Source organism: Musa acuminata, chromosome BXJ2-8 (assembly GCF_036884655.1).
Source record: "Musa acuminata AAA Group cultivar baxijiao chromosome BXJ2-8, Cavendish_Baxijiao_AAA, whole genome shotgun sequence".
NCBI lineage: Eukaryota > Viridiplantae > Streptophyta > Magnoliopsida > Zingiberales > Musaceae > Musa > Musa acuminata.
Window position 1 is genome coordinate 39,881,102 of NC_088345.1, and position 21,407 is coordinate 39,902,508.

The 21,407-nt window shown below is 36.1% G+C and overlaps 1 protein-coding gene across 1 annotated transcript; it reads left to right on the plus strand.

Moving 5' to 3' along the window:
- Positions 1–1,965: 1,965 nt before the first annotated feature.
- On the plus strand, positions 1,966–20,972 carry LOC135619469 (signal peptide peptidase-like 2). The gene is made up of 15 exons (XM_065121505.1): positions 1,966–2,368; positions 2,926–3,084; positions 4,019–4,130; positions 4,239–4,358; positions 8,235–8,392; positions 10,201–10,383; positions 12,938–12,972; positions 13,099–13,255; positions 14,397–14,450; positions 14,548–14,640; positions 16,793–16,935; positions 19,087–19,157; positions 20,244–20,327; positions 20,427–20,546; positions 20,648–20,972. The coding sequence occupies exons 1-14, from the start codon at positions 2,204–2,206 to the stop codon at positions 20,522–20,524; spliced, it is 1,632 nt and encodes a 543-aa protein (XP_064977577.1). The 5' UTR covers positions 1,966–2,203; the 3' UTR covers positions 20,525–20,546; positions 20,648–20,972.
- Positions 20,973–21,407: the final 435 nt, after the last annotated feature.

A 21,407-nucleotide genomic window follows, 5' to 3' on the forward strand; every position in this document is an offset into this window, starting at 1 on the left:
GAGTGAGTATAGTAGTCGAGAGGTATATCAAATGATACATCATTCTTGACATAGTTAAAATTTAATCGTTACCAAAATATACCAATGAGTAATAATTGGATTCTAACTGAAATCAACGAAGGGTATAGATTGAATTGGTTCCGACAATCAATTTGGTCCTTGAACTTATTTGAATTCATATTTAATAGCATTCCTCCCTCATATTTTACTCTATTTTTTTTAATCACAGTCTTCTAACACTCTTTTTTTCATTTAATCGGTCTCTCTGTCTTACAAATTCTCACTCTTATTTAATATCAACTAAAATCATTTGGAACATGTCAAATATGTTAATTAATGTTCGAAAAAGATAAATCATTCATCCCTTTCTTATTTATTTTTTTATTAAAATAAAATAAAATTTATGTTAAGTTCTAATTAAAATATCTTAATTTAGGTTTATTAAAATTTTTAGATATTTTTAAATATTTTTTGAATCTATCGATATGTTCCAACATACCATATTGATACATCGGTACATATACATATTGAATTGGATAAAAGATCGACATAGTCGATCAACACAAAATTATAATATCATATTTTCGAATAAAATTTAGTAGTTAAAGACGTCTCTTATTCTGATCAAATCAAAACAATATAGATGTGTAGAGAATATTTCTCTCGCTATATAAATCAATATTATCTTCTCAAATGACATTATCGATATAAAAAAAAAAAATCAATCCCCTGATAAAATTTAAAGAATCATTTTTTTATATATATTTTGGCACACAAATTATACAATATTGAACTCTCCGTCCTTTTTTTTTTATACATATGAGGATTTATTTGCAAACAACTCAAATGTGAATTCTCTTTTTCTTTTTCTTTTTTTCAGACTCAATCAAGAATATATCGATAGATATATTATTTTGCCAGGTTTTATTTACAAAATTTTAATATGGTTTCACGTTTCATTATCTATAAATGTACAATATGATAATAATTTATCTATAAACAAGTCATTGTCAACGATACGATCATCGGTCTTATCGATGTCAATTCAAATATCGACGCGTTGAAGGATAAAAAGGAGGCAAGTGAGGCATTTGCATCAGTGCCACACCACTCTGCCTCCTTTGGTGTTGCTTTGCATCTACGTGACACCAGAAGATGAAGAGACAAGTGAGGCATATGCATCACCAACAATAACGAGAGAGTGAAAAAGAAGAAGGAAGATAAGGTAAGTGAGACATACGTGTAAATGCAGCATTACTCTACCACCTCTCTCCTTCTCCTTCTATACTATTTTACATATGCGTTAGTATCAAAGAAGAAAGAGGAGACGAGTGAGGCATCTGCATCATCGATGATAAGGAGGGAGGAAGAAAAGGAGGCAGATGACATACAGCGATGTGTCGTCGACATAGATGTCTCACACATCTCCTCTTCCTCTTCCCTCCTCATTGTCGATGACACAGATACCTTACCTGCATCCTTTTCTTCCTTCAATGTCGACGCAGATATTAAGCGACGCCAATGGAGGAAGCGTGATGTGGCACCGACGTAGATGCCTCGCCACTCTTCTTTTCGGCTTTTGGTGTCGATGTAAATAGCCCACTATTTTGCCACATTGTCGTTAATGTTTGGATCGATATCAACAAAACTAACAACTATGTCGTTGTTGTTAACTCCCACCACGACAGTCACTTACGGTGTCATCGTTCATCATCATTGTTAAAATTATCTTTTTTTATCTATTATTTTTATATTATTTATGTATATGCTATTACATGTTATATTTTTCATCAATGAAAATAAAGATATTAGAATAAATAAAGAATAAATAGTTTATTTTTATAATTATAAAAAATTTAATATCAATTTTTTTAAATGAATCGAAATACTAATGAGGTTCGACTAAAATGGAAGGGGTAATAGTTAATATGTAATTAGTTAGAATTCGCCTTTCCGGTTAACAAGTTAGGTATGTTTGCTCCTCCGCGGGCCGATTGACGAGCGGGATTTCTTGTCTCGATCATAAGCATCCGACGAATTAGGAGTCCGGACGTAGGCAGGCGCTCGATCTACCAACGGAGATCCACGCCGGCTTCCCCGCTCTCCTCCCCTGATTCGATCTCCGCCTTGGACGCCTTTGGTAGACGAGTCGGATTAGGGTTTCTCGGTCTCCGGTCGATCGCAGAGAAGCCCGATCCGTTCCATGGCGTCGCCCGGCGCTTTTCCCTCTTCTCCCCATCTGGTGCTCGCCGTCGTCCTCCTCTTCCTTGCCTTCTCTCCGCACCTGTTCGTTGTGGCGGAGGACGAGATCACTCACGAGGACGATGATGCCCCGAGATCTCCCAACTGTAACAACAAATTCCAGCTGGTAACCGAATCCGATCTGATTGCTTGCTCTGGGGGTCGATGTTCTATGTGGAATGTTAGGACGCAATCTTTCTGATTATGGTTTCAGTGGGTAACATGTTTGATATCTTGTTGATAACGTTCCATCTTGTGTTTGGTATCTACCATAAGGATAGCTCCACCAAAACAGTAGCAAGATTTCATCGATCCCACTTCTTGTTCTTGACAAAATTGTTGAAGCGAAGTTTTATTGAGTTATTTCTTCTAAACCAGAAGGAATACTTTGGCCGTTCAGTGAAAACCCTGGTTGGTCCATGATTTTAGCTAAAATATTACATGTTTGCTGGTATGCTAGAACCTTCATTTCTGTACATAGCGCTAACTACTAAAGGAGACATACATGAGTAAGATCATTATGATAAATTTGAACTTGGTTTCCGTAGAATGACAATTTTTGCACCAATGCATACGGCTAAGATGATTCAGAATCCAATAATGTTCTTGATGCCAAATATTAATTGTTTTCTGTTTTATTGCACAAGCTTGTGTTGGATCTCTAAAGCTTTTCTTTTGCTTCAGGTGAAGATAGAAAACTGGGTGAATGGGACTCAAGGCACAAGCATTGTTGGACTAAGTGCCAGATTTGGCACCAGTGTGCCCCGCGTAGCTTCTGATGCTCAAAAAAATTCTGCTCTTCTTACAAATCCTCTGAATTGTTGTGCAAACTTGACATCTAAGGTCTAGTTCGTTGCCTCAAAGTTGAGATCATTTATTCAATTTTCTCTGTTAGACATGAATATGGTGCTTAAAAATGTATGTTGCTTTTATTTGGTACATCACTTCTCAGCCTCCTTTTTTGTTTACTGGATTTATTAGACGCATTTTCGTAAGGTTCAGATGTTCTGTATAAAGGTTGCTTTTTGTTAGTGCATAAAGATACCCTCAAATTCCAAGCATATCTTGAATAGCATAAATTGAGGACGGGCCTTGGTCCAGTGGTAATTCTCCTTTGTGACCTGGGAGACCAGGGTACGAGTTACATAAACAACCTCTTTATATTTAGAGGTAAGACTATGTATATTGACCCTCCTTAGACCTCACATTGGCGGGAGCCAAAAGGTGTTGCTATATGAGCTTATCTTGCAATATTAAATTACTGAATCTTCCAGTTAAGTTGAACGTTGAAAGGAAAACAACTAAAGTTTGTACCCAGCATTTGAAAATTGCCACAGCTCTAAGTCAAGGCCAGTGTAATAGATAAAGGGAAGTGTTTAAAAAGGAAGAATATAGTGAAGGAACCTTGTTAAAATTTAACATTAAATGAGTTATGCTACTTGTTTGGCTCTTCAATCATTGAAGATATCCCAATCTCGATGATGGACATTTTCTAAAAAAATGAAATAATAGTTTCTGCATAGCATGCTAAATTTTAATGGGATTCATGAGGTTTTGGACTAATGAATATCTAGTTATCTTACAAGAATTACTTTCATGTAATGTATCCTCTCAATTTCCATCTTAGTAACTGAATGGTTTGCTAATATGTTCATGGCATACTGTAAAGTTTTGTATAGCAGTTCACATATTCCATCATTTTTTGACTATCATCTTCTAAATGTATTTTTGTTGATTTGTTTCACCTAGATTCTCAATAAAGCTCTTGTTGCTACAGTTAACTAATTCTGTTGCCTTGGCTAAGCGTGGAGACTGTACCTTCACTGCTAAAGCAAAGGTTGCACAGTTGGGTGGTGCAGCAGGCTTATTGGTGATCAATGATAATGAAGGCAATAAGTTTAGCATTTTACGGATGCTATATCTTTTCTTACCATTATGTTCATATTGGCAGTTTTTCAATTTCTCTTAATTTGCTAGTCTTTACTGATCATCTGCAGATCTATACAAGATGGTTTGTACAGAAAATGACACTTCTCTTAACCTGACAATACCTGTTGTGATGATACCCAAGTCAGCAGGGGATTATCTGAAGGATACCTTGATCAGTGGCCAAAGGGGTGAGCTGTCATTCTAACTGTTGGATAGTGTAGTAAGGTTTTTATAAGATTCAATGTCATTGTTAGTTGGACTTTTCTAAATTAAACCTCTCTCCAATTAGTTGGTTCTTTTATTGCCGGAAAGCATACATACATATCTCATATTGGACTTTAGTATTAAAACCCTGGTATAGATAATTCACATGTGATCCTTCTAGCTTTTGTACAACCTTTGGTACCCAAATGAAAAAATATGTATCTTAAAAGCTGTATCTTGAGGTCAAACTGACTGGTGTCTACTTTTAGATATTATGAAACCATTTCTTTATTAGTTCATGTGCCACCTGCTTTATTTTTTTTATTTAAGTGATTGGTTTTCATGTCTTTGTAGGAAATTCACATATCCTTCTGTTATCTTATTTTATGGAAATCTTGTTTTCTGTTTTTCAATCAATTTTATGCAAGAAATCAACAATGATGATACTATATCTTAGTGTTCATTTGCTATTCTGCACCAAGATATGGTTCCTCTGTAATTTCTTGATGAATTCTTGAACTTTTTAGGAGACTTAGATCTTTCTTTAGAAACTTAAGCTATCTTCGAGTTTGTTTATAAGTTTATGTTTACGTAAGTCTCAACCTTGAGTGTGTTATTCTGTTCCTGTCCGACCATTTTTTTTCTTCTTTAGACTCAACATTAGGCTGCCTTTCACCTTGCTCCATGATTAAAATATGTGTTTTTTGAACCTTCGATGGCCTCTGCATCACTATTTTTCTCTAAGTATCAACCTTAAGTGTATTATTCTTTTCCTGTCCGACCATTTATTTTCTTCTCTAGGCTCAACATTAGGTGGCCTTTCACCTTGCTCCATGATCAAAATTTGTGTTTTTTGAACCTTCAATGGCCTCTGCATCACTATTTATCTGATGCTTAAACAGCGGTAAATTGGATGAATTACAAGTTCAGTAGCAAATTTTGTTTCTAATGTCCAGATTAATTCTTACCTGTTCACAGAGATTAAGGACTTAAGCAGTGGGATGAGCTCTTTTCAGCTCTCTTAGTCTCTTCTTCATGGGCATCTTTTTCCACTAACACATTATTTACTAGCTTGTTGTTCAGTGTATCATGTATGAACCATGGTTTCAAATTTCAATTGGACTATTATGTCATGGCCAGCAACAGTCTGACCAAGAATGGGTACTGAACCATACAATTCAGTACCAACCAATAGTCATTTCTTGTTTTCAATGATTCCGGTCAGTGTACTTTCATTAATATTTAGGTGTAGCTTTGACAAAGAATTGCTTAAGATGGTATGGACATGTGCTAAGGAAATCTAGAGATGTCATGGTTAGAAGGAGGTGTACCGACACATGTTACTGATGGTACGGACATACGAGGTACTGTACCAGACCTTGGCTGAACCAGTACATACTGATGGGTACCAGGGTACCAACACATGTTACACTGGCATCTACGGGAAGATAAAGGAAGAGGTGGCAATGGAGGAAGAAGAGGGGGAAGAAGATGAGGAAGGAGGAAGAGGAAGGAGAAGGAAGAGCAAGTAAGAAGGAAGAAGAGGAGGAAGAGCAAGAGTAAGGAAGAAGAGGAGATGATCGAGCAAGGAGGAAGAGAAAGGAAGAAGAGGAGGCGGTGGAAAAGGAAGAGGAAGAGAAGTAGGAGAAGAGGAGGAGAAAGTATACCCAAGATCACGAGAGGGCAGTGAGGTCGGCTTGGCAATGAGAAGAGGGGAGGTAGGTACCAACGAGAAGACGGGGAGGTAGGTGGCAGCGGATGATAGTGAGAAGAGTGAAGATAGATGACTGCAAACGATGGTCAGAAGAGGGGACGTAAGTGGTGGTGAATGACAACGAGAAGAGGGGTTAGAGGGCTTGTGATCGTGAGTCCTAATTTCAACTTTTTATTTTTTTAATTTTTAATTAGATCGGATCATATCACCTGAAACAGAGGTGGTCCCTGTATTAATCACACTTAGGTCGGTATGTACTATTCGATACATAAAGGTCCGAGTGAGGAGTTCCATGAGGGCGATATGTATCACGATCTGGGAAAAGGAATTCCATGGGCGAAACAGTTATTATTAGTGGTATAAGAAGAGATAGAGGTGGACCTAATAAGATTATCCTAGAAACTATAAATAAAAATTTTAATATTCTTAATTTAATTAAGGATATGACTTTTTACATGACGATCACGGGCAGTGCATCAACTACTGTATTGATCCAACAATATGTCTAAGCTAATATTGGACTAGTATTTAAAACCATGGTATGCACCATCTCTGAAACTTCAGGATAAAAAAACTTCAACAACCAAATGAAACTCTATATGGTACATGGTCATCAAGGTCACCATCCAAGCTGTTCAATATTATAGGGCTGGATAGTAGGCACACTGAAATTGAGAAGGCTTCATGAAAGATAAAATCTCTTGGGCCGCTATCATCTTTTAAATGTAGTTCCTAGTTCCTTGTTTAGGCATTTAGTAAAGAAATGAATTCCTGAAGATCTGAAAGGCTGGTTCAGAATACAAAACATCTTAATAGGTGATTGCAGCTTAAGCTCACGAAATCAGGAAGAACTTTGCTGAATTTCTCATAAATCTTCAACTTTGTTTTTAGGATATCTATTTGTAGCATTGTCTTTTTTATTATCAGTTACAAAAATATAATTGACCCTTTTCTTTATGGCGTGGAGTATTGCTTTCCCACTAAGCTTCCTGCCAGTGATTTAAAAAGGCACTCAGCTGAGACGAGGTGAGGCTCGAGCACCTCGTTTAAGGGCCAGGTAGCGCACTTCAATGAGGCGTCACTTGGGCGCTCACCCAAGCCTAGGCGTCGGACTCTTCGGTAGAGCGCCCGGTTGACATAAGGCAACCGAACCGCTTAAATTGACGTTAGTTGGTTCGATTGAACCAACTAATGCATATAGTTATATCAGCGCGCGACCCCAACTCCGAACCCTACGCATGCTTCTCTTTCTATTTTTGTCGTCGATGATTTCTTCCTCTGCATTCGTCGTCGACGATTTCTCCCTTTGCCTCCGTCGTCAACGGTTTCTCTCGCTACCTCCGAGTCTTCCTCTGTCGCCGACCGAGTCTCCTCAGCTTCCGTTGCTGTCCGCTGTATGCCGCTGCTGTTGTCCGTGACACGACTCCGTTGCCGTTGTTGTTGTCCGCTGCCTGCTGTTGTTCATGATTCCGCTGGCGTTGTTGCTGTCTGCGACTGCGTAGCTTCCACTGTTGTTTGCTGCCTACGACTCAGCTTCTCACTGTAACTTCTCACCATGACTTCTTCGGTCTCTACTCTTCTCTACTGCTATTAACAATAAATATACTATTAATAGTAGATTATTAATTACTATTCAAAATAATTTTTATTTATTAGATTAATAATATACTATTTAGATTTTAACACTGTTAATCTTTTTTTTAATTTAATATCATATTTTTATTTAAATAATTATATTTATTAATTATTATATATATATTTTTATATTTTAATATTTTAGAGCGTCTCGTTTCGTTTGGGTGAGCACTTAGTGTTTTTTAAATCACTGCTTCCTGCTTGAGTTGTGCAGTTTTATTAGTACTCCCTCTTTAAAGATTGGTGTGAAAATGATGTTGCTTTGCACAATTTGCTTGTTGTTCAATTCATTGTATGGTTGTGGCTTTGTGACAGGTCTCCTTATAGCAAAAGTGCAGAATTTCTGGCTATATTTTCTTTGCATCTGATAGATTGTAATTCATCTTATACAATTTACTTTATATTCAGAGCTTTTCTCCTTGTTCAGATGTGTTAGTCTCATATCATTATCATGTTTCTTTGCCTTACTCTTTTTCTTTTTGATGTTACTGCACACACTTTTCTCTTGCAGTGGAAGTTCTCTTGTATTCCCCAAATCGTCCAGTTGTGGATCTCTCAGCAACCTTTTTATGGTTAATGGCTGTTGGAACCATAGTTTGTGCTTCACTATGGGCAGAAATCATTGCTGGCGAGCAGATTGATGATCGATACAATCAATTGACTAGGAAGGTCCTTTTTCAGATCACCTTTCCTCTCATTTATACTGTTTACTCTACTTTAACCAAGTGTTGCAGCACCTTACATAGGGAACTGTTATGCTTGATTAGTTGATAAACCCAGTGCATGAGGTTCCCTCCTATTATAGGATTTGTGGGTGATTAATATTACACAACCTTGCCTCTATTGTTTTTGTGACCCGAAGCATGGTCACCTAGGTCACAAAGGAATAACTTTACCCTTACGTCCATGGCACCTAGGTCTGATACTAACCGACATGGCACAACTGTCCATGGTACGTTGTTTACATATTGACATATATCATGAAGCAACATCCCGAACATGATGTGCTTGTGGGTTGCACTTTATGTGAGCATGTATGCCCTGCTAGGCTAGCTTTGACTTTATTACTTACTTGCATTGACAGGATTTTCATGGCTTTTGTTATAATCCATCAGTGGCCCATATCATTTCATACCTGACATGTATACAACAACAACAAGAAAATCCCAACTATTTGGGGTCGGCTACATAGATCTTTTGACGTCATTGAGATATGTGAAAAACTATTTGTTTAGTTAAGTTTTGAATACTTAAATCTTTATTTATAGTTTCTATTAAAGTCTTTTTATGTCTTCCTCTACCTCTACTCGTACCACTAACATTAATCATTTTACCTCTTCTAATTACCGCATCCATTGGTCTTCTAAGCATATGTTCGTATCATCTTAAATGATTCTCTCTCATATTATCCTCTATTGAGACGATACCTAGTTGTTCATGAATAAAAATATTTCTGTTCTTATCCTTCATTGTAACTCCATACATCCGTCTCAGCAATATAAACTTTTTTATATGTGTTGTTTCTTAATTGTCCAATACTCTAAACCATAAAACATTGTTGGTCTCACAACTATCTTGTAAAATTTTACTGTTAATCTCAAAGATATCCAATGATCACCCAAAACTCCTGATGCCCCTCGCTATTTTAACTATCCTGTTTTTACTTTATGAATAACATCTTCATCAATCCGTCCTTCTTGTTAAATAATTGATCTAAGATACCTAAAGCCTTTATTTAAAGGAACTTCTTGTTCATCCAACTTAATTATATTCTCCTATCTGTTCCTCGTTTTACTAAATTTGCATCTTATATATTTAGTTTTAGTCATACTTAATTTAAAACTTTTAGTTTCTAAAGATTACTTCTATAGCTCAAGTTTTTAATTAATTTTACTAAGTGTCTCATTAAATAAGACTATCATCAGTAATAACATACACCAGGCAGGTGTATTATGTAAATGACTAGTAAGTTTATTCATTATCAATGTGTAAAGGTAGTGACTTAATGCGGATCCTTGATGTAATCCTTTGCTAATAAGAACTCACCTGACATTCCCTATAATTCTAACACTAGTAGCTATACTACCATAAATATCCTTAATAATATTAATATAATTAGTGAATATATCTTTCCTAAAACTCACTATAACAAACCTCTAGGAACTCTACCATCGGTTTTCTCTAAGTCAATAAAAACCATATGCAAATCTTTTTTTTCTCCCTATAGTTTTCCATTATTTGTTTTAATAAATGGCATGCATCTAGTCAATAAACCATACTTTATCTCCCTACAGCTGCCATGTATTCTAAGAATTGAAATAGATCTGTTGCATGGTTATGTAACATACCACTATGACTGTCAAGTATTCAGATTTTTTTGAAGAAATTCTGTATCTAGTAGTTGCTTTTCCATCATCAGACATAAAACTATAGGAGGCAACATATGTTTAATATCTTGCTTATTCTAATGTTGGCAGGATCAGCTCAATGCCGGTGCAGAAAACAGGGAAGAATCTGAGAAGGAGATCCTTGAGATTAATGCAAAGGGAGCTATAATTTTTGTTATAGCAGCATCAGTTTTTCTCTTGCTTCTTTTCTATTTTATGTCATCTTGGTTCATTTGGCTGCTGATCGTATTGTTCTGTATTGGTGGTACAGAGGTAAATTGTTGTTTTAGGTTTTGATTTATGTGTTTTAAATCTCTATACAGTTTATGGTTATTCCCCTTTGTTTAAATCTGAAACATATGACTGTTTGTGTTCATTGACTATTTTATTGTTCAGCAAGAAGGATTATTTAATCTTTATTGAATTGGACATATGGAACTGACTTATAAAGTTGAACTTTCAGATGAATTTTTTATTTTATTGTTTTCGTTGTTCTAGAAAAGGCTATGATGTCCACCATGGCATCTTCAGCATGAAGGACACAAGCCATATTACATTAGTGTTGGCCTATTTTGGGTTCATAGTTGGTCCATTAGCAGGCCCCGGGTGACAATGGGATCTAGTATGGGCATGTGTTGTGTTAGCAGTTTAAACTGCTATCACTTTGTAACATGAGTTCGTATCTGATGGATGACTTGCAAGTAGCTTGTGCCAATTAATAGCTTTGAAGTGATTTTTCAAAATCTTCAATGGATGGTTTTATTAGCTTTTAGTTTCCTATCATCTCAACCAAGGTTCGCAATACCGTTCCGTACTGGAGTTTCGACCTGGGCTCGGTACCGGTACGGTACGGTGTGTACTGAGCGATATATTCAGGCGTGCCGAGCACTGTAGCAGTGCTACAGTGCTACAGCAGTACTACTACAGTACCAAACCGGTAATAGACGGTCCGCGTACCGGAAGCCTGTCGGACCGGTACGTACCACCCATATCGGGCGGTACGGACCGGTACTGCAAACCATGATCTCAACTATACATAAGGTAATTGATTTTTCGTTATTAAGATATATCATAAAATGTTTGGAAGGACTTTTACAAGAAATAAATGATGTATCTGAATATTTTGGCCTTCACTATTACTGCATATAAGACAACTGGCTCTGTTGTCCTCTTAATTTATGAAGAGAGTTCTACAAATTTGCATACAGAATTCAGTTATATTCCTCGAAACCAATGGATTTTTTGCATGTCAAGTTGGCTTTAGAATGCCAACCTAATAAAGTTGGTAATATCTTTCTTCAATGATCAACTTCTTTATTGCACCTCATCTTAGGGAGATGAGTCTATACATAAACAATAAAATTTATATTATTATACCATATGATAAAAGTGGTTTCAACTCTTAAGCAGAGGAATTGATAACTGCATGATAGATCAACTTGGATAGAATGATAAGAGACTTGGATAAGGTAGGCAGATAGTTAGTGGCGGTCTAATTATACAACATTATGCTGTTAAAAATGTCTCATGAAGTTAGGAATTGATATCTATAATCATATTTCTTATTGCAAATTCTTTTCCTTCTTGCATAAGGAAGTCTTGCCCTTGAATTTAGTCAACATCATTATTGTTCTGATTTTCTGGACTTTAGGTAACCATTGAGTTCCATTCTAGATCAATCAAGATTCCAGTTATTGGAAGGTGTTGCCCAGCTTTTGCGATACTTCTTTCTGCAATGCAAAGCCTCAAACCAAAAGTCAGCACATTTTCACATTATACCTACACCTTAGGATGAATAAAACTGAGTTGAACCAATTCATTCTAAGCCGATTTGCAATTATTACCTGACAGCTCCTAACACACTAAGCTGAGTTGTGACTGAAACTAATCAACTGATCTGGTGTTGTCGACCTTAAGACACTCTTTGCTCCTTCAATGTCTCCTTGCAGTGTTCCTTCAACAACTCCAGTTGATGCCTTACACCTGTCACCAATTGTAGCCTGCATGTTTGATGCTGTCTTTTGTCAACAAGATAGCACATGAAGATATCCCCCGATGGCAATAGATCATATATAATATATATACGTGAGAGAGAGATGTTCAGTTTTAAGGTTACCTTTCTCCGTTAAGAATGCCAAAAGTTGACCAATGAATCGCCTATTGGGTTCATTTTCTTCTCATGTATGTGTGTATGTTTCGGTACCATCGCCATGCCACTGCATGCTAAGCATTTGCAATTGGCATGCTGGCACATGGTGTTCTGGTGGCTAGCAAGATTGCTTGGTTGTGCTTGTGAGTTGTGACATCTAAATACTTGTGAGGTACATTTTACTAACCATTACCTCCATGACAATGGGAGACACAAGACAGGTGAAAAATGTTATCTGCAGATCTAATCATATGAACCATATGTGCCTAATTTAAAATGCTAACTGTCATGAATGCTGGCATTTGCTTGGCCTAGTGAACCTCCGGACCTGTTGACAGAACTCCATTTTGTCTTTCTATGTGATTGAGGCAATAGATTGTCTGGTTGTATCCTATATTCTCATCGTGATTCTTATCCTACATGGAGTATTGTCATTATGGAAACCTATGGCTACTGGCAAATTATCAGTGTTTCCTGCATGTCATCATGGTACTTTTTTCCTGCATCCTGTTGTCAGTTCCTTCTCCTGCCTATTACAAACTGGTGCTAATATTGGAAGTTATTATCAGTTTTGGATTCTTTATATCTCCTAGTGGATTATCTTTAAACTATCTAAGAATCTTTCTTTTGATGTGCTTTATAGTTTATACGTAGTTACTAAAAGGCTTTCTTTTACAGGGTATGCATGTTTGTTTAGTGACTCTGATATCAAGGTAAAACATCTAGTTGGTTGTGATGTAATCTGGCTATCTCTTTCCATCTTACTGCATTTCACTTGTTGATTATATTAAATTACTTTCTAATCCTGCTTGATTAATCATATTTTGTTCTACATATAGGTTTTGCAAAGACTGTGGACAGAAGACTGTAAATCTTCCCATTATTGGCGAGGTCTTGATCCTTTCAGTCGTAGTACTGCCATTTTGTGCTGCTTTTGCCATTCTGTGGGCTGCAAATCAGCATGCTTCATATTCTTGGATTGGACAAGATATTCTTGTAAGAGACATTTACCCGACCACGAGTTCTTTCTGCTAATCTGTCTTTTGGTTTTAATATTAGCTGATATATCTTTTATAAGGCATGGTAGGAAATTCTGCAAATCAGCCTATAATTTAAATCATATAATAAAAATTCAAATAAATCTCCATCTATTTATTTCCATTCTTCATTCATCTGATTAGTGGCTTCTTAATTTTGTTTTATCAGGCTAGTACTATCACATTCTTTATTTTCTAAAACTAATTTTTGGAGGTTTACTGCTTTCTTAAATGTATATCCAATCTACCATTTAGATATTTTCTTCTCAGCTATGTCATAATGATATCTGCATTTATTATGTACCTTGTATCCTACTGAATACTAATTATGTTACTGACAAGCAGTATAATATGATATGTGCTTTCTACTAGTGCTTGGCTCAAGCCCATCATGATCAATAGCTGCAAAAAACAACCAATTACACTTTTCAATGCTGCATACGTGTTATCATATAATTGGTAGACATAAATGCACATTTAAGTCTGGGTTATATGATTGCCATTCATTTCTTCAGCTAAAAGTAGACTTTGATGCTGCAATTCAAGACATATTGATAAAGCTTAACCTTTAGTTTCAATGAAAAGTGGACAATTTATCATGGTGCATCTTTTCTTATATAGAACATTGGGTCAGCTTGTCTGTGGTGCAATAAGAAAGATGGACCTGAAAGAATGAATGGAGTATGTCTAATAGAAATCTTGACTTCACAAGGTGCTTCTAGTCGTCTTGCAGTAACTAATTCAGATTTCCAGGCTTCTCTGTGTCAAAGCTATTTCAAACACTCCTGAGTCAGCTCTTACCTTGAATACTGTTTTGTTAACCTGAACAAGTAAAATTATAGTAACTTGCATAATAACGATTTGATGGACATATCATCAGTAGTTATCTGGCTTCAAATATTCCCTCTTGAACTAGAGGGCCCATAATAAATGGATTTTCCTACTTGGAACTTATATGATACCTAGAGTTCTAGGTACTTTATTGCCATCATTTTTGACTAGTTCTTCATTTTTCCTAGTAATACCTCATTTTATGTTATATACTGTAAGTTATTATTCAATCCTATTTCATCTAATGCACACTCTTTGGTTTATTATAGGGCATCTGTCTGATGATTACAGTTTTGCAAATGGTTCGGTTACCCAACATTAAAGTAAGTATTTTACCAGTGGGCTCATTTTCAAGAACTGGTTTATATAATGTTTGCGGCAACGACTACTCATGACCCATGTGACATTTCATGTCCTTAGGTTGCATCAGCTCTTCTTAGCTGCGCTTTTGTGTATGACGTATTCTGGGTGTTCATATCACCGCTTATATTCCATGAAAGCGTCATGATTGCTGTAAGTCAAATGGATGGTCCTATGTTTCATGTTAACTTTCTCTTTAAATTCCTTAGATTTTCGTTGTATTGTTGCTATAATGAGATTAGTGATGTTGCCCAAGAAGTAGCAGTATTTGTTGTTAATTGCTACTGTCGACTATTGAAATTTTTGCACCTTGGATACTTGATACCTTGGATACTTGAAAAGTGATGTTGCCCAAGAAGTAGCAGTATTTGCAGTATTTGTTGTTCACATCAGTATGATCTTGAATAAGATGCCCTTATAGTCTCGTAGGAGAAAATTGATACTCTTAAGAAAGTCATGGAAAAAGAGAATATTGATATAACTAGTTGACAGATAATTGCGACTCTTTGAAGAATCTTTTCATTGGTTCCGGATACTGCTCAATGGACAAAAAATTCTATATCTATGGTTGTGTTATATACACACACCTAAACATAATAGTTGCATTTGAATCTCGAATAATTAGGTGTACCGTACCTGTTCAAACATTTTTGTGTCATAATTATCTTCAAGTTATTGCAATTTGTGTCCTTTGGATTTTCGAAAAATATCCATTTTTGAATTGTTCTCGTGGTTGTACACGGTACCTCAATGATTTAAACACAATATAATGTCATCAGAGCAATGCAACATCACCTTATAAGCTTAAAATCACAAAGTGAGAATCAAGTTCAGATTGGTGCGTATTGACCCGTAGATATTGGTCTTGACCAAGGACCAGGTTCTAATTATATAGATTGATGCCAGTTAATATTCAGTTTGTTTTTAAAGTTTCTTTGGTGATACTTGGCAATATGAAGCGGCATATACCGCCTAGTATGATGTATTGTACCAGTCTGAGTAGTTACTGAAAGCCACTTCTAATCAAGATTTAAATTCTTGATTGAAGTTGTGATTTTGTCTAAGCTACACATGTCATGTCTTGATGATGATGAATGCTTGCCAAATGATGTATGTGGATCAGTGGATGAAATCGAGAGTCTCAGCCAAGCATTGGCCCAGACCTGGGAACTTATAGGTTGAAAAAAGGTGTAAATTTATATCAACCTATACGGGACAATATCGATCAGTATTGAACTTGTATGCACCTAAATCTGTCCTGTATCAACCTGTACTGATTGGTATACCATGGTCTGCCTTGTCTGAGTAATTACCAGTACAACATAGTCCATCTCCTGATATTTTATCAGAGCATTATCTACTGCCTGTACCAAGTGGTATGGACCAGTATGACAGTCCATGTTTGAAATAGAGTACTTATTATCTCATCATGTTAGTCCTAATATTGTTCTTGAGCATTACGCAAACTCTCTGTTTAATTTTTTCTAGTTGTAGCACTTGTGGACAGAGTAATGAAAGATATGTTGTAAGTCTCAAAGAATCTGTTTTATGTTAAATTAGTTTGCATTCTTCAGTATTTAGATGATCATAAAATGCTGTTGCACTTTATGATGATCAACCTAAGGTAAAATTCCAAAATTTTAGCATCATTATTTTAAAGATGTTCTTCAGTCTTCAATCTTAGCATCATTATTTTGTGTTGATTGTCAGATGTTTATCTACTAAGTTTTAAAGGTGAATATTTTACCAATACTAAAGAATGTATTCGTTGTAAGCCTATAATTAGAAATAAATAACTAGTATCGTATGATGGCCTTCTTAAGAGTAAGGCTGGCACTCAGAGTTGCCAAACAGAATGAGTTACCAAGCTAAATATTTATGTACCACATCCATAGGCATTCAGACATTTAAGCCTGTCAAGGTGAAATGGACAATCATCTATAGACCTAACCAGTTGGTTTAACATGTATATTCTTTGTCCTCATAGCACATCTCAATCTCCCTGCCAATTGCAATACATTTCTTTCATGAATTAAATGATAACAGCAGCAGTTGGATCTTGTTAACCGTGTGAGATCTAGCAATGCTATATTTTTTGTACTAGTGTTAACTGTGTCAATTAGCTTGACTACTAGAAGTGAATTTTTTGAACAATGGTAAGCTCTATGTCTTATATTGCTTGCCAGATTTTTCTCCAATCAAAGTTTTTTCTCTGCTATAGTGCTACTAGTCCAGAAGATATTCATATTATCACTTGTATTGTGAATAGCTTCTTAGATGATAACCAAAGTTTATTGCTTTATAGGTAGCTCGTGGTGACAATAGTGGTGGAGAAGCTATTCCGATGCTTTTAAGAATCCCTCGCTTTTTTGACCCTTGGGGTGGCTATGATATGATTGGCTTTGGGGACATTCTTTTTCCTGGTTTGCTTGTTGCATTTAGTTATAGGTATGTTCTACCATTACTTCAATATTTATCTAAAAACTGGATATTACAATGTGTGTGTGTGTGGCAGGGAAAAAAAAACCATGGTAGTTTGTTCGTCATCTGTGTTTGAATTTGAAAATGCAAATAGTACTCTTGGCATATATATATATATATATATATATATATATATATATATATATATATATATATATATGTATGTATGTATAAAGGTTTTGAATACCATACCATATCGATATACTAATCAGATGTCGATATGGTATGTACTGAGCTATACCGAGCATACTAACACATGATACATTAAAGGTATACCAATGTACCACCCATACCGGTCCTCTATTGGACTGGTATGTACCACCCGTACCATGCAATATGGTACGATATTGCAAACCATAAGATATATATATATATATATATATATCTTATGGTTTGTTTTATTATCATGGAATGCCTGGTTCCTTTTTTAGTCAAGGAAATTGCTTCTAATCCAGTTCAACCTATATTTGGATGTAGTGAACAGTTATTGTTCTGTAATTAATTAAATAATTTGATTATTAAGATAATGTAACTATTTCAAACTCGAAGTAACAGTATACATAGAAAGGGAATCAAGACCTTGAATTCGTTGTTTCACCAACCCACATTGAGTGTGAATATCAGATATGTACAGTATTGGAAAACTGATTTGGTCAATGTCTGCAGAAAGGTCTGACCTTGCTGAGTTTTCTTGTTACTCATTTGCAGACATTACCAAGACAATGGACTCTGATTTTTTTGTTGCCACATCTTTATGGCTAATGTCCTGATGATATATCAATCGTCTAAACCAAGACTAAGACTCGTTGCCAAGTTGTTTCAACTTGTCAGCAAATCTTTACTGTTATGTTTTCTTATAATTGTTATCATGCTTGCTGTGGTCAATGAAGTTCCTTGGTTCTTTTCACTATTATTGTCAGTATAAAGATACATGTTTATCTTCACAACACGGCTCTAATTGCATTTTTCCTTTTTTTGATTCCCTCTATCAAAGACAAAAATAAAACATTCTTTCATTTTAGTCAGTGTATCTGTCATGTTTTGTAGGTGGCCTAGTAACCCAATTCTAAAAATTTAATCCAATTGAATACATGAAAATAGAAAAAAGTTCATTTATATCAAACCAAGACAAAAATGAATGTATACTGTTCTTTCTGCTGATATGGGTAAATTTGGGTACGTTTGCCCTTCCTAAACTCTGCATTGCCAGGAACCTTGTGCCTTTTTTTTCAGGAATAAAAAGTAAAATTTAAATTATAAAACTTAAAAGTCATAAAGGCCCTTTCTTCTATTTTAGGGATTTCATCAATAACTCCATATCTTGTTGGTTAATTTTTGACCTCATGGCTTTAATGCTGTCTTGATTTGTTCAATTCTACTATGTTATCTTTTGCTCAAGTTTTTCTATGGATTGTGCCGATATCAGTTATGTCACTTGCTGCGGCTCCTGACCTACACTACCATATGAATCTGGCCCATTTCAAGCATTGCACATAGTCTCTTGTCTGGCACCAGAATTTGCAGCTTCATTGCTGCACAAAAATGAAATATTAGAATCGCCTATAACTCCATATCTTGTAGGCAGTTTGCTTTACCATAAGATATTTTGTTTATGTTCTCTAAAAAATTGTGTACTATCAATCACACTGCTTTTAGCTTTGTGTTTCTTTTACTTATCGTCTACATTAAAGCGAACTTGATTTATTAGTTCTTATCAATGATTAAATAAATGAAAGAAACAGATTCAAACTCCTAATCTTAAAAGACTCTACCCTATAAATCTGACCATTTACAAACATTGCACACATTGCCTGTTCTTGTCAACAAGGAACTGCCTCTTGAAACATGATTTTGTTAATCGTATGGCTCTAGATTCTCTGGCATCTTAGTTTATTCTGTCAACACACTAGCATGTTCTTTTTCCTGGAAATTAGTCTATTAGATTAGTTTTCCCCTGTTATGTCTTACCTGTTGATAGATGTCTGTTTTCATCCATGAGCAGTACGTTGTTTGGCAGTACTGATATAGTATTCTGCTATCAGTTCTCTAATGAAGGCATAGTATTCCAAATGCCAAATTTTTTTAACAGGAAACATCTTGAACTTTTGCTTTTTCCAGATATGAAAGATCAAAGAAGAAGGGCATCTTGAATGGTTACTTTCTTTGGTTGACAATTGGATACGCATTCGGTTAGTATAAATTAAGCCTTGCTCCTATAATGTAAGAGATGATGTTACTAGGCTGGGTTAGCTTTTGTAATGACCTCATTTATCTCAGTGTAGATCTGGAATTTTCAGGTTTTTGAGTTTGAATTGCCTGGTGGCATATATTGAATGTACTATTAGCTGATTTCTATGTATTAGATGGCTGCCAACAAGGTTTGCCTTCTCGGGCACCGGACCCATTTCGGCAATATGCTGGAATGGTATGTACCAGCCTGTCCTGGTGTACCAACACATGGTACGTCAGTGCGTACCAGTGTTTCGGTGAGGAAGAAAAAGAGGTTGAAGAGGAAGGGCTGGTGGAGGAATAGATGAGGAAGAATAAAGAAAAGGAGGAGAAGAATAAAGAAAAGAAGGAAAAGCTGGAAGCGCAAGAAGAGCCCTACTCTGCTCTTTTTTTAAAATAAAAATTTAACGCTGAAATGGACTGGGACCCATTACTTTTCAATTTTTTATTATTTTAATTCGGACCGCCTGAAATGGGGTGGTCCGTGTATCGGTCCATGCTTGGACCGGTACGTACCATACTGTTTTTAGCAGTACAGCAATTCTTGGCTGCCAAGGCCTCTCTTTGGTTTCTTTGTTGGGATCACAGGCAAGACTTGCCTCAGAAGTTTGGCAGCCTTTAGTAATTATCAGTTCATATGGCTCATGCATATCGTTCGATGTCTGTGGATCTAGAGATCTCCATGAGTATGGTGCACAAATTTGTCAGTGATTGCTTGATGCAAGCATCAAGTCTGTTGTAATATACATGATAGAATAATCCCTCTTTGGTCTCACTTATGGTTGGTGCGACCCACTAGCAACCCTAATTTCTGATATCCATGCACATAGTCCAGTTTTCACATTGACTGCCTGCAGCTCTGATTTGGTTCCAGTTGCAACTGAACCATGTTTCCTTGTTCTCAGTACATGATTATAAAAATAAAAAAAACCATTTGCTGGCTTATCACTAACTTTCGCTTGAGCTATTCTTGGCGCAATATTTGTGCCACATCATGTTTTCTCTAATTGCTGCATATTTCCTGAGTAGTGGTTTTGCTTTTTCAGGTCTGTTCCTCACCTATCTTGCGCTATATCTAATGGATGGGCATGGCCAACCCGCCTTGCTATATTTAGTTCCTTGCACCTTAGGTAACAAAATTCGATCATCCTACTGTTACCTGAGTCAAAACATGTACTCTCTTGATTCAAATGCTAGCTAACACATGGTAACTTGGCTCCACGAATTAGGGCTTACAATTATACTAGGGTGGCTGAGAGGAGACTTGAATGATTTGTGGAACTACGGCAAACATCCGACGAGTGGTATTCCTGCCGAAGAATGTTGAGCATCGGGTACATCAAAAGCTGGTGAGAGATGAATATGTGTAAAGTTCCTTTTAATCAAGGTGTTCTCATGCCATATTTTGATCCACCGGTGCTCTCCTAACTTGCATGCCTTGAATTGTTAGATCCAACTGCATCAAGGAAATTTGATAAAGTTCACAGAAACATGGTTCAAGTTACTGGAAGAACATTATCCGTAAAACACACCATTTAGCTGACGAGTAGTAGAAGAAAAATTCAGAAATTCTTCTTTTATCTTCTCAGAAATGTAGCCGTAAGCTGTTCCAATCTGGAAATTTCTATTTTATTATCCACCATTGTCATAATAGTTCATCTGATTTTTTTTGCTTCCAAATATAACTCTGGTTGAGCAATGTGTATACTGCAATTTACTTTATTTCTCAAAATGTATGAATGACGCTTATAATCGTACTCAAACAGACTTTTTCCCGACTGAGGATATGTATAACTTGCGGAGACTCCAAGCAAATACCAAAAAGAAAACAGTGACTATCCAACACCGTTTTCCTTAGGTAATATGTATGAGTAGACTAATAGCAACTCTCAGAACCACCGGTGGCAATAAAAGGAAAAACCATACAAAATACCAATAATGCATCAAACTAGAAGACTCGGTAGTATCTTTAGGTAATTGATTAATTTGTTCCAGTTTGTTGGCAGGATGAAGAGGCAAGTGGTCATTGAAAAAAAGTGTGGTCCCGTTGTCAGTGCAATCAAATGTGAGTGATATGATTGATTTTACACTAGTAGTAGTAGTAGTAGTAGTAGTAGTAGTAGTGTCTCGGTCCAGTTAGATTAGTACAGGGTTGGTTCGTTTAGACATTAACACGTCGGAACAGGAGACGGTGAAGAAAGAGATGCGGG

Coding starts and splice junctions, on each gene's coding strand:
- LOC135619469 (XM_065121505.1), top strand. CDS start 2,204: ATGGCGTCGCCCGGCGCTTTTCCCTCTTCTCCCCATCTGGTGCTCGCC. Junction 2,369..2,925: donor GTAACAACAAATTCCAGCTG/GTAACCGAATCC, acceptor CTTTTGCTTCAG/GTGAAGATAGAAAACTGGGT. Junction 12,973..13,098: donor TTAGTGACTCTGATATCAAG/GTAAAACATCTA, acceptor TTCTACATATAG/GTTTTGCAAAGACTGTGGAC.